Source organism: Aptenodytes patagonicus, chromosome 6, assembly GCF_965638725.1.
Source record: "Aptenodytes patagonicus chromosome 6, bAptPat1.pri.cur, whole genome shotgun sequence".
NCBI classification, from domain to species: Eukaryota; Metazoa; Chordata; class Aves; order Sphenisciformes; family Spheniscidae; genus Aptenodytes; species Aptenodytes patagonicus.
Genome location: NC_134954.1, coordinates 31,377,040 through 31,391,128, shown reverse-complemented (window position 1 = coordinate 31,391,128; position 14,089 = coordinate 31,377,040). Strand labels below are relative to the sequence as shown.

The 14,089-nt window shown below is 38.2% G+C and overlaps 1 protein-coding gene across 4 annotated transcripts in view; it reads left to right on the top strand.

Annotated features, from left to right (window-relative positions):
* The window catches only part of DIP2A (disco interacting protein 2 homolog A), a 124,401-nt gene that overhangs the window by 108,304 nt on the left and 2,008 nt on the right, over positions 1 to 14,089 (top strand). For 2 of the 4 annotated variants that reach the window (XM_076341960.1, XM_076341957.1), the window contains 10 exons: positions 146 to 255; positions 766 to 896; positions 2,649 to 2,817; positions 3,954 to 4,124; positions 6,193 to 6,222; positions 7,341 to 7,402; positions 9,008 to 9,065; positions 9,534 to 9,608; positions 10,286 to 10,460; positions 13,095 to 13,218. In XM_076341960.1, coding sequence (XP_076198075.1) covers positions 146 to 255; positions 766 to 896; positions 2,649 to 2,817; positions 3,954 to 4,124; positions 6,193 to 6,222; positions 7,341 to 7,402; positions 9,008 to 9,065; positions 9,534 to 9,608; positions 10,286 to 10,460; positions 13,095 to 13,218 — 1,105 coding nt within the window. The remainder of the gene's footprint in view (positions 1 to 145; positions 256 to 765; positions 897 to 2,648; positions 2,818 to 3,953; positions 4,125 to 6,192; positions 6,223 to 7,340; positions 7,403 to 9,007; positions 9,066 to 9,533; positions 9,609 to 10,285; positions 10,461 to 13,094; positions 13,219 to 14,089) is intronic. The other 2 variants (XM_076341959.1, XM_076341958.1) reach the window with 1 other exon arrangement.

Genomic DNA, 14,089 nt, shown 5'->3' with positions numbered 1-14,089 from the left:
AATGGACATATCTTGCATTGCATCGCAATAGCTGTACAGAAACTATAGAAAGCATCTGGTGTTAATGCTGTAAAGACACATTTTTGTCCTGTGCTCTTTTTCCAAAATAATGTAGTACTCTTCTCTTTTTATATATTTTAAATAGATGATATGCCTAAAAAGAAGCTGGCTAGTATTTTCAGACCTACATCTCCAGATATGTTGGCATACTTGGACTTCAGTGTGTCTACTACTGGTATATTAGCAGGAGTAAAGGTAGAGTAACGAGAGAGAGATTATTATACTTTGTTTCCTTATATATAGGCATATTCCACATTCACTACTCCTGCCAGAGAAGAAATACAAAAATGTAAGTGGACCATCTTAGTGTTCAGAAAGCTTATTTTTAAATTTGCATAACGTCAAAATGTCTTGATGCACTTTTGGAAACGTTCAGTCTTACTGGCTCTATGTGAGGAATCACCGAGGGGACTAAATGGAGAGTGTTTGTTGTAAAGTTCATGAATGTTTTCTTTTGCGATTTATTGTAGAGATGTCAGATGTCATTTGGCATCCTTCAGTGTCATGACAGATGTCATTAGCCACTAGCGTGAAAAGTATCTGTGAAATTTTGGGCTCATATCCCTTTCCTGTTTTAAAGGTGCTTAAAAAAAAAAACCAAACCACTACGTGTTGCCACATCTTCTACAATAAACATTTTTATCAGTTATTACATGTGATAACCTTCTTAAAAAATCCCTGAGAAGGCCTGTTTTCCTATTCCAGATGTCACATGCAGCTACAAGTGCCTTATGTCGCTCTATAAAGCTACAGTGTGAACTGTACCCTTCACGTCAGATTGCCATCTGCCTTGACCCTTATTGTGGCTTGGGATTTGCACTGTGGTGCTTGTGCAGGTATGTCGTTTGAGTTGTAGGTTTTCTCATGTGTTCCCAGCCTTCTCTAGAATCATCCACTACTGTTCCCTTGGAAACCGTCAGAGAAACCCAAATTAACCTTTTTATACGTATTTCAAAAAATACCTTTTGTGGTAACAAAATTCATTAAGTTAGTTAGTCACTTGAGTACCTTGGGTTTTGCAAGTGGAATTAATTAGATACCAAATCCAAGGAAAAAAAAAAGGACTTCACTGTCTATTTCACATTGATTAAATAAGTCCTTTCAAAGTCTTTTGAGATTAAACCATATCTTTTTACAAGACCCTTAAGGTGTTGACTACAAGATTGGTATGCACTAAGAAATACTGCTAAAGGAGGCAATTAAATGTTTCTTAAAATGAATGAGACCTGAATTGATTCAATCAGATAATTACTATAATGCAGCACATTTTGCAAAGCTGCAAAATTTTCCTCTTTTTTGCCTTTTAAAACATTCCATATGCTTTAACTAATCCCAAGATTTAATAGTGTTTTGGATATTTCATTAAAAAAAAATGCAGAAACTGAACATGAAATGTTATTTTGTAAACAGATAAAGTTAATTTTACTGTAGTTAACCTGTTCCTTCCCTCTCCAATTTCTCAACTGGAAAGGAAATGTACTGAAGGAAAGCAAAAAATTTAACTTTGGTAACATCTGATAATTTATATCATCAATAAACTGAGGCAGGGTGGAGGGAGAAGAAACCTCAGTGATGGAAGAATTAAAATCTAAATGGATTTAAGAAAAATATTTTTAGGGAAGGGAACTACGTGTGTCATGCTTTCTATACAAGAGTTAATATAAGGTTGCTTTGTTTCATCTGAGTTATAGCTTTGTTTTAGTGTGAAAGACTTTTTATTACAGAATGATTTTTTTTTTTTTCTATTTTAGAATGTTTAAAAAGAAAACAAATCCCTCATTGTATTGCGCACTGCAAAACCACATCAACTCTAGTTAGGAGAAATGGCAAGCATGTCAAGCTGCCTGTTGAAAGTAATTAGAGATGCTGTTATTTTTTTCAAGCTGCATTGGTTTGTCTAAGCCTGGTTTTACAGAGGAGTGTGTCACTGATTTTGTTGATAGTAACTGATCTAAAAAACATTTGGCAATTTAAGACTGTATGGTCATGGTGTTTACTGTCTTGAAATGAGTATATAGTATTTAAAAAAAAAAAATTAAAAGGTGGTGTGACTCTGAATTTGACTTTCTGTCCACTCATGTTAACTGGTATCCAGGTTAAATATTTCACATAAACACTGTTTAAAAACTGAGACACCTATGGCAAAGGCTAGAAAATTGCACTAAAAACTTGAATGGTGCAATATAGGTGTTAAAGACTCATTTCACTCAAAGCAAAAGGTGCATTTTTCCTAGAATGACTCATAAAAATAAGCTCAATTACCAATTGTAATCTGTAACTGGAATGATGTCTCAAATGTTAACGTTTTAGTGTCAGAAGTTCTGTCTATTCAAGGCATTGAGTATTTCCCTCTAGTTCAACACAATTTACTGCGGGACAAATATACTCGCCTTAAAGTTTGTGCCTTAACTCAAACCCATAGTTCTTAGCTAAGAGGTAACTTGCTGTCTGTGGAGAAGATAAGCTGAGGTTCAGATAGATACCAAACTCAGTTTTCCTGTATTTGCTTCATTTTGATTTTATGTAACTTCTGGCTTTTTTTATGCTGGCTTTGAAGTTTTCATGTTTCTTTTTCTTCCTCTCCCTAGTGTATATTCGGGTCATCAGTCTATTCTAGTCCCTCCTCTGGAACTGGAGAGCAATGTGTCTCTGTGGTTGTCTGCTGTAAGTCAGTATAAAGTGCGCGTCACGTTCTGCTCTTACTCAGTGATGGAGATGTGCACCAAAGGGCTTGGAACACAGACTGATATACTCCGGGTGAGTGGACTTAATTTTTCAACAGACTGACCTACAAATACATGTATCTTTCTAAAAATATTTCATTTTGGCTTGCAGAAGATGGGCCATAAGCGTTTCTTTGAAAGCCTTTCATTATGACTTGCTTTTTGGGAAATATGGAGATTGCTGGAAGTTTCAGCTGTCATGTTTCTGGTGGGGGGAAAAAAAAAAAGTCTTATGTTTTCAGCTTTACCTATTTGTGCCACCTCTGTGTTGCTGGGTATTTCTGAGATTTTGGGCAAAATACTTAGCAAGCCTATCAACTTTTTCTTGTCTGAGATGAAAAAAAAAAAACCAAAACAAAAAACCTCTCCCCTGAAAAAAGCATAACAAAAAGCCCCTCAAAACCTGGCAAGTCTCATCTGCTTTCAGATCTCTTGACACCAAAAGTATTGAGTTCTAAAATGGATGTAATCTTCCTAACAGCAGCAATTACACACTAATACATCCATTTATTTTTGAGGGAAATCTCTTTAACTGAAACATAATCTCCTTGAAGAGGCGCCTCTGTCTCAATGGTAGGAGAGTTCCCACGGCTGTAGTAACGAAGCTGCTCAAGGACTTCCACTGGGAATGTCTGGCAGCTTGTTGTGTGCAAGAAAGCGGCTACATTGTGCTTATTCTCAGTATAGACAAAAAACTCTGTCCCTTTGTTCTCCTGGACCTCACTGAAGGGAATCCTGGCCCACAGCCAGTTGCTACAGGTTCACATTCGTGCTGATGAGAGCTAATAATGTCTCGAACACTCTGCCTGCATCTGAACTGCATGGCACTGGGAGGAAGCTGGTTTCTTGTGTGCCCAGCCCTGTGATACAATGACATTTTGTGGGTTTTTTCAGCTCAAAATGATGAGTGGCTGTGTTGCAGCTCCACGATGTGAGTAGTTTGCATCTTGTGCATCAAACCCTACCACAAAGATTCTTGGCAAAATTTTAGAGGGTTGTCCTAGGTGGATGGAGCCAAACTGAGTGTAGTCCGTGTCTATATTGTTTAACCAGTTCATGTCAGTTACTCTAGTGTTTCTAAAGTCCATCTGTTCTGCAAATTAAAATGGCTTATTTCTAGAATTGTTGACTTCAAACTTAAAATGTTGTTTTCTTCACCCAACCTCTCAGATGAAAGGAGTTAACCTGTCCTGCGTGCGAACATGCATGGTGGTTGCAGAGGAGAGACCAAGGATTACATTAACGCAGTCTTTCTCTAAGTTATTCAAAGACCTGGGCCTCTCTGCTCGTGCAGTGAGCACTACATTTGGGTGCAGGGTCAACGTAGCGATTTGCTTACAGGTGAGATTAAACTGCTTATTCCTTATATTTATGGATTTTTTCTAATGAACTAGAGCTCCATTGGTTGCTTGCTTCATCACCAAGTAAATAAGCCTTGAAGATGTGGATTGTGGTAATTTCACTTTTCTGTACTAATTGACCACTTGATTTGCCTTTCTAATACAGAGGATCAGTATTAAGAAACTCGTTTCCTTCCTACTATGCAGGAGCAGTATTAAATTAAATACACAGCTTCCTGGTCGTAAACATATTAAATATCTTAAGCAGTGCTATTTCAGTTTTTGTGTGATTCAGATTTTGCCTGTTTGAAAAGTAGTTTATGTATATGTGGAATTAAATGGAAGACAGAGTTCCTCAAATAAGACCGAGGAAAATTGACAAGATTGGCAGGTTTTTTTTACTTTTAAAGATCTCAAATGAGTATTATCAATGTGCAAATATGTTTGTCTCACCTCATGTGAGAGTTGGACTTTTTTTTTCAATTAAAGGTATAAAATTGGAAGCCCTGAAGGGGAGAATATGCCCATAAAGTACACAGCCCTACTTCACAGACTGGAAATAATGACATGCTGTGGTCCAGACCCACCTTTGACAGTTTAGTATTCAGTTGACAATAATCTTGTATGTGTAATTTAACCAGATTAAATCTAACTTTTCTTAATGAGATGTTTCTTCTCTAGTTAGGAGAGGAAAAAAAAGTGTATTCCACAACTTACCTGAAAATCACGTACTAAGTATGGTCTAGAAGTTGGCAAAGCACCCTGGGTTTTGGATGATACTTGAGTTAATAGATAAACTGCTCAAGTTTCAGATGTGGCAGTATGTAGCTTCATATGTGAGGAATTTCATAGATGGCACATGCATTAAGTATGTGTGTAATTGTAAATTTTATTTCCAATTTTATTGGTATGAATTACACTTAATAAAAAATATGATTCTATGAAGATTCTTACTGTGCTTTTGCAAAACTTTTTTTTTTTTCCTTTCTGGTGCCCACTAGATGAAGGAAAGCCTTTTTTCCTCTCAGAATACATTTTAATGTTCTAGATTTCCTACGAGAGAGATGTTTTGGGCCATGAGCTTCTTAAATATGTTGCCATTCATAATGGTTTCTTTAGTTTCTGTAGTTTCTTTCACACATATTAAAGGAGAAAAGGTTTTTAACAACCCTTAGATAAATGGTTATAAAGAAATGCATCCAGAGCAATTTTATGAATTGGTAGATTGAAAAATAGGAAGTCTATAGATGAAATTAAGATGACTGTACAGAAAGATTGTAAATTCATTGAATAAAACATTTCAGATGCCAAGTGTGAAAGAACAGCTTCCTGCATTGCCTGTCTAAATAAGAATTTTAAAAGCCAGCTTTGGATATTTGCTATTCAGACTGTACAAAAGGGGAAAAAGGCAGTTTTTCTACAGAATGTTAAATGGCAATGTGAAAAGTACTCCAAGAAAACTGTGAAGAGTTGTAGGGCTGCTGGGCAGTTAAGCTTCCCCTTGATTTTATACCTTTTTCACCTCTGTTCTCCATTCTTGAGCCCCTTTTTAGTGGTTTTTTAACCCCTTCTCCCCATTCTTCCAAAGTGATATCTGTATCTGACTTTTTTTAAATCATTGAATTTAAATGAATATAGATTAATAGCCAAACTGAATGGGTATTTGATACAAGTTAGCATGCAAATAAATATATAACGTCTTCCAACCTTACTGGACTGGTTTACTGAGAAGGTGTTTCTGAAGCTGTAAGCAGCCTTTAGATACTTACAGGTGGAGGAGGGATTTATGATAAGGCAACAGGCATTACGTATGATCTGCCTTAAACCTCTTCTTATTAACTGGGACTTGCATGTTTCCCAATGAACCATTTGAAAGTGCCAAGCTCTTAAATAATCTGAAATGGAAATTTTCTTTTCACTCTAAAACAGTATGAGGTTTTTTTTTCTGTCTTACTGTGTGTATCTTATGTTTCCAGTGCCTCTTTGTTTGTATTTTCTTTTTTCCCCTTTCTCTCTGTTTCACACACTTTGATGGCCTCTGTTACTTCTGTTTGTGGTCTCGCTGTCAGCCAAACAGGCTGGGCAAACTGGCTGAACAGGTATAGTGATGCATGTGTGCTTGTAATGTCCTTGTAAAGTCAGTCTGGTTCAGCAGTATTACTCTATAACGAATGTATGCCATTTGAGAGAGTTTTCATTTGAAACAGATCGAGCAAGGATTTTTTTTTTTCTAAAGTAGTTCAGTTTTACTCACAAAGAACACTTGTAGCTGAAGTACAAAACCTCTTTCTCAAACAAGCAGAAAGGGGGTATAGCAATGATTAAAATTACTGAATGGTATATTCCTAAAGATAAAGATCATACCATTAATCTGGTGTGGCCATCAGTGTTACTGAGACTCAGCGGCGCTACAGAAGTACAAGGGAATGTTATTATAAAGACATTATTACTATGCTCCAGCACTGCAATCTTGAGCTGATGGCCAAGTGGCCTCATTTTAAGTATTTCTAAAATGAGAAACTGTGCTACGGGGAAGAAACTTTGCCTATTTTTTTAGCTTAAATATGCATTTCACCATAGTTTCTAGTTGTCTTGAGATTAAATTCTGCTGGGGGAAAAAAACAGGTCCCCTGTTCCTACGTTGGGAAATGGGAAACCTTTCACCAGACTTGGTCAGAAGGTTTATCCTCTGACTGCAACAGAACTCTGCCTCTGCCTCGGCTGTTACTGGCAGGAGCCTTGAAAAGACACAGGCTGGTTAGAGTTATGTTTTAGTTAAATGTTGGGGTTTTTTTTCTTCGAAGTCGACAAAAACTGTTATAAAGTAGAACAGATGAGCTTTGGGAAAGGGATTAGGCCTGCATAGGTTTATGCTTACATGCTTTGCAGTTGCTATGTAGTTTTTAGAGGAGGTGCTTACCAAAATGAAATTTTAAAACCTTAAGTTTTAAATTTAAAAATTTTAAAAACTTAAAGACTTACCTGTATAAATACATACTTCGCTTGTGCATTCATTTACTGATTCCATACAACATCAAAGCTTTATGGCAGTCACTCTAGAAAGGGGGGCTATTTTACTATATTTCTTGTAGATTAGGGCAGTACTTTATAAGTGTCAGTAAAAAAGGGAGAGGAATTTGTGAATTTACGTGGCTGTAAGAATGAAAGCAGGATTTTCTGGCTTCTGTTGAATTTGTTTCTTCCTTCTTATTCTTAGGGAACAGCAGGACCGGATCCAACAACAGTCTACGTAGATATGAGAGCACTTCGACATGACAGGTAGAGATTATGTTAAAGCATTAACTATTTAATGACTGTAGAGGAGAAAGTTCAGCCTCATTGCATTGCATTGGTATGTTGAAATATTCTTGGCAGCAACTAATCCCTCATCACTGTGTACAAGGAACCCCACCCTAGAGAATCCTTTAATGACGGCTGTGTGCTGGAAGTGGTCCGGCATCTCCTCCTCCATCACTTGTTCTGCTGTTCCCTTCTAGACCCTCACCTAACTTGCTGTCTGTTCATCAGTCTTATATAATCTAGACTCATTAGCTGTTTCTTACCTAACCAGACTGTTAGCAAAAGGTAACTTTACCGACTGGCTGGTTAGTCACAGAATCACAGAAACAGTTAGGGTGGGCAGGATCTCTGGATGTCCCTCATGCAACCTCCTGCTCAAAGCAGGACCAGCTTCAAGGCTTCATCAGGGTCTTTTTTTTTTTTTTTTTTTCTTTTTTCCTTCAGACCAAACCAACTCAGCCTTCCCAGATCCAATAAATTGATGTCAGGCCTGTTCTACAGCATATCAAAACACATGCACATATGTACACATATGTCATCTGGAAACTTGCCAAGGGTACATCATTCTATCAGATTTAATTGTGTAGTCATAATTTTCCTATTAACTTGTCTCTTGGTTAACTTAGTTACTACAAGTGCTAACAGCACCAAGTTCAGACTGTAAGTTTAGTAGCATACATACATATATGTATTTGTTTCTGTACTTATTTTAAGAAACATAATATCAAGACTTGGTGCATTTGATTTACGTTTTTTTAATTGATAATGTTGAATTAGGTTAACTGGCAGCTTTTGTGACTACTTATCTCTAGTTTTTGCAAGCTTAAATCTTAGCTGTTAGAGGACAAGCTATTCACCATCATTTGCATGACCCCAATTTGGTATCTCAACAGATCAGAGTAGACGACAGTCATTTTCTCCTTATTTAATATATCACTATGACTTGCATGGTATATATTCCTGTTAAAAACAAGTTCAGCCATAGCCTCAAAGCCGACGCTGTGTTAGTCAGTTCTAGCCTATAAGTGTAGGGATAGTGTAATACAATATAATCTATAGGAGCCTCTTCTCTTACACACCTCTCCTACTACACTCAATTCTTGTTCCTTCTGCAAATGTGCTGCCTTTATAAGTTATACTACTAATGGGCTGCATAGTGTCACTTAATTCCATTTAGGCTGCTTGCTCTTCACTTTTTGTAATTCCTGCTGATGCTCTGCCATGGTTCAGTGTGGCAAGCAGAGGTCCAGGAGAGTTCAACAAGGAAGGTGAATTTAAAATGCTGGTGGAACTGCAACCTTAGAGCTCTGTTGGAAAAAGTTACTCATCTCTCCAGAGAGCTGAGTTCCTGATTCTTGAAAGAAACATGGTCTATGGGAATGCTAATATGGAAGTCTTGAAGACAGCTAGAAACTCTTAACTGTCTTAACTGCATTGTGAATAACTGAGCGTAATTGGCTGGCATCTAACAGTTTAGTCAGGGCAGCTAAGGTTAGGATAACACTGGGTATACTGGAACACATCTATTTAACTTCTGTTTAAGTTCATAAATCCTTGTACAAATGCATTCTCTTATTTTCTCAGGGTGCGTTTGGTAGAGAGAGGTTCTCCACACAGTCTGCCGCTTATGGAGTCTGGGAAGGTGAGAGATTGAGAGCAATCCTTCCTCCTCATGACCCTTACCTGGGTGGTGAGCTGCTTCAGCTGCATCTCAGTACAGAATCTGTGCAATGAGCTTCACTAATCACAGTGTATCTAGGAGAGGCACTAGAGAGAGCATAAAATGAACAGCTAGTTACAATGAAGCCAGGTGCACGAAGTGAAGGAATAGGATATGTTGCTACAACTGAAAAAATCAGAGGCCTTCATGTGGAAGGCATTTTTCAGGTGTGAAACAAACTTCAACTGTGAAGCTACAAAATAGCTGCTTAGAGTTTAAATGATTAAACAATTTGGTAGGAGGAGATGGTTGGTATTTATGATGCAGGGATGAGTAGAAGGGGAAGAATTGCACAGACTGTTGACTTCTGTGGCTCTGCATTATTAACTTTTCTTTTGATGAATTCAAGTTCTCTTAACTTCTATTTTAAACATTTGCTTCTCATTCAAGATTCTTCCAGGGGTAAAGGTCATCATAGCACACACAGAAACCAAGGGACCTCTGGGAGACTCGCATTTAGGAGAGGTAAAGCTTTGATGCTGTTGTACTTTGTTTATCAGCAGTGATTTAATATCTAGATAAATCATGTTAGATAAATGCCTGTCTCTTAGTGGGATGGCCACATAATGTGGCAAGAACTCCACAGAGAGCTGGAACTGTTTACATACTTGTGTGTATGTCTGCATGGTTTCCTCCCTCCTCTACCAAACTACTGCATGCCAGTACCAGGTGATATCAGTTGACTAGTCTGTATGATTGGCTGCTAGAAGAGGCAGTGAATATCTTATGTACTCCCATCAGTGGACAGTAGTAACGAGCTAATTTACTGTTTGGTTTAATAATTGTTTTATATACGTCTGCATTTGTGTATACTAAGATGCCCAACTAATAGAAGATTGCAGGTTAACAGGTGTTCCCTTCCAGTAAGCCAAATGCCTAGTTCATTTTTCCTCTTTGCCATCCCCAATTACACATATATAAAATTCCTTTTTACTCCTTTTTCGTGATCATTTTCTGTGAGGCAGAAGTTAATTAATTATTTTAATAAAACTACTCCTGGCATTTTAGGAGCAAAAAAATTGTCAGTGGAACAGATCTTTTAAATCAATAAATGATGCTGCCTGGGTCTGGCAAAATAACCTATGTTTATATGGGAATGATTCCCTTTTGTGTTTTGTTTTGGTTTTATTTTAATGCCCTAGATATGGGTGAGTAGTCCACACAATGCTACTGGTTACTACACAGTGTATGGAGAAGCAGCACTGCACGCTGATCACTTTACTGCTCGCTTGAGTTTTGGAGACACTCAGACCGTATGGGCTCGGACTGGGTACCTTGGCTTTCTGCGCAGAACAGAACTTACTGATGCCAGTGGAGGTGAGAGAAAACAAATGTACTTACAGAAGCATGTGTTTGAAACTCCTTGGGGTAGTTGACCTAGCGAAGAGTAAGCTGTCCTGCAAGTTCATCCTGACTTCCATCAGAGAAAAGTGCTGAATGTTACAGGAATTGTTACTCTGTACATATTCATTGATTATAATGATACTGGGTAACTGTGCAAAATGAGAAATTCATAATGCCCTTTTGACAGATTTAGAAATCATGTTCTTCATCTTCCTCTATTTCCACTTACACAAAATAATATGAGCACATTTGTTAGAAGCACTAGAGCCTTTCTACTCACTTTTCCTCTGAACCACTTTCCTTACAGACAGGATGCAGTATTTCAGTGCTGATCTAGAGAATAAGAATAATGCTGTCATTCAACAGTTTAGGACATGCACAAATACCAGTGATTTCCCAGCCTTTCAGAAGTTAAAGGTCTAGAGGAGTAACTTCTCCATAATTTTTCCAGTATAGAAAATAAATTGTTAATCTCATTTTTTCAATTTAAGCCAAGATGTCTAAACTTAAGAAATGTAAGCAGATGGAAGAAAAACTGCTCCTTTTTCTGTTGAGACAGAATATGGAGTAGGTATAACTCTTGATTATCACACATTTAAAAAAAAAAAAGTAATCTCTAAACATCTTAAGAAAAGGAGTTTGAATGCTTGTAACTTATTAGCAAATGTATATTGCTAATTGTCTGTGATTGGACTCGAATGGTGGTATCTACATGGATAGTGTCAGTGTCCCCTCATTGCTGTCACTGGATAATGAACTGCAGGGGATTCACGGGCACCTTTTACATTTCCTGTAATCACTCATGGTATAAGATAGAAAAGCAGTGTTCCCGCTTCCGGAACAGAAGGGTCAGTTTGGCAGGCACCATGCATGTCCATCCTACTTTTAGTCCTCCATTATGTGAAGGAAGAAGAGTGAGTGAGGAGAGCAATTTGTTGAAGGTGCAGACTTTTGTTGAGGAGCTACCCCATCTGTTGCAGTGGATACCAGTCCAGGGTTCAGAAATGGTCCGTGATGTAACTCTGTTGGATCTAGTCACTAAGAGAGGGTCATCCTCCAGTCTACTGTGCTGGTGTGCTGTTCAGTCTCCGTGGGGCTCTTGAGAACAAGCAAGATGGGTGCTATTGCTCTGGCTGGAGAAATCCTTGCAGCCCACTTATTCCATCTCCTCCAGAGCAGCGTCGTGCAGGCTTCCCTCTTCCACAGTCGGAGTGCCAATCAGAAAGCGCAAGGTGAATTCTGGTAAAGAAACAGTCTTCATCAGAGATGTGTGGTATCCTTAGCCCACAGCTACCACCATTACACAGAAGGATCCCTTCTTGGCACCAGACCTCTCCACCAGTTCAGCCTACTTAGTACAGTGAGCAGTTCTGTGTTGGCCAGCCCCTCTGGAGTCTCTGTTCCCGAAGGAATGTGGTCTCAGGCTATTGCTGGGAGCTGATGTAACGTAGATCCAGCTCCCTGAAAAAGCTTTTACTGCATGTCATGTCCCCCTTCAGAGCTGGTAGGGCATGATAAAAGAACACTCAGCCAAGGTGCTCTAAGCATTCCTTGCTTTCCTCCTCTGATTTTCTAGGGTAGTTACCTGACCTCCAGGGTACATTGTACTGCTGCTTAGTGCAAGGTTCTGCACTGGATGCTTTGACGGAATTGTCCTTCTGTCACTGTTCAAAGTGAAATGGCTCCCTGTTCTTGAGAAAGCTGGTAGTTGACAGAAATTGGAATCTGTGAGCAGACATTCACAAAGAAAGAGAAGTTGCAGGTGGCAGGCACCAGATTACTGCAGCAAGTTTTTGTGCTTTGTAGCTTTCTGAAAAATCATATATCATAGAGATTCTTATCATTGTGGAACAATGTCAGTTGTCCTTTAGTTTGTCAGCATTTGAGAGGCTATGTATGGTGAATTAATGTAGCAAGTATGCATGAAATACAGTGCAGCTACCCAACATGCTTTTCATCTCAAGTTACACGCTTGAGCAGAATTATAAAATGGGTGCAAAAAAAAGTGCAGTTGAACTGAACAGTTACAGGATGAATGTGGCAATGTGGAGAGCATGTCCTTCAAGAAGGGTCTTAAGAGAGCTTTGCTTATTTAATCTAGCAAAGTTAAGGCTGAGGAGGGGATAGAGTTGTTCTCGCTGCATTAACTGTGGGGAGCTTAAGAAGCTAAGAATAATATTGCTGGCGTGAGGACAAGTGGGTATAAGCTGGTTTTAAAAAGAAAAAAAAAAGTTACATTTGGAAATTGGAAAAGTGTTCCTATCAATCAGAAGTTCTCTGGTAAGAATAGTGGGACAAAAAGATGCTTTAACAATGGATTTTGATTGGGTTTATGAACTGAGATTACATTACGTGAGAGAAGGGGCAGAATTGGATGACCCAGAAATTCTTTTTAGTCTGGTTTCATTTGCTTGGAGTCAATAAGAGGAAGTGCTGTATGACATCTTAATTCTCTAATCTCCAAACGGTAGAGCTTGATCTGTATTATAGACGACGACTCCTAGGAAGCACCAGGAACATCTTAGAACATCAGGAATAAGCACATACAAATGACCATGTTTGTTCTGTAGATCTGATAATGTTTTAAATGTCTGTGCTATATTGCAGAGAGGCATGATGCCCTATATGTGGTAGGCTCTCTGGATGAAACACTGGAGCTCAGAGGAATGAGGTACCATCCCATTGATATAGAGACCTCTGTAATAAGAGCACATAAGAGCATTGCAGAATGGTAAGAGCCTTAATATTACTTTCCTGTATCCTTTTATTTCACCTAAAGCAGCAGAAGTCAAACTTTATGGAACAGCATGCTAGACTGAGAGCTTGCTGTAGAGGGAACTCACCAAAACTTTGTTTAGAAATGACTGCAGTGAGAGTAACTGAAATATAACACCCCTCTTTCCCCTGCCTCCGCCACTCAAAAAAAAAAAAAAAAAAAGCCCACCCCTTTATCAGAGTTTGATCTTCATAGTCTGAAAGACAGGGAGGGCAGGGCATGAACGAGGCAGCAGAGCACTTGCAAGTTGTCATTGACTTCCCTGGCTGTGTCAGAATGTATGCATTTGGATGTGGTAAACACATCTCAAGGATTTCTTGAACGGTGTGTTCTAACATATATTATTCTCATTTGGTCCTAATGGATGATATATGCCATTTGGCTGTAGGTCCTCTTCCGTCTCAAAGTGGTAGTGTTTACTTTTGTAATCTTTGGGAGGTTTTGTCTTTCCTTTAATAATCTCTGAAGATTTACACAAGTACATTAATATCAAGTATGCACACGCTGAATGCGAAATCTTAATGGTTCCCATTTCAGTACATAAGTGCAAACAACTCTTAAATACATGATTGTGTACATATAAGAGAAAAAGACCTACTTATATTTTGTACATAGACAATTGAAAAACAAGTGGCAGAGAATATCCCAAGAAGTTACAGCTTTAACACCTCTTGATTTACGAATATTTTCACATTACCATTATATCACTTGTTCTCATTTATTATATTGTTCAAGTACTTACAAAATTTATTTCCAGTGAGTCTTTCTTTGATAACTAGCTTCCTTTGACTATGTGGGGTTTTTTTCTCACCACTAATATTTCTAT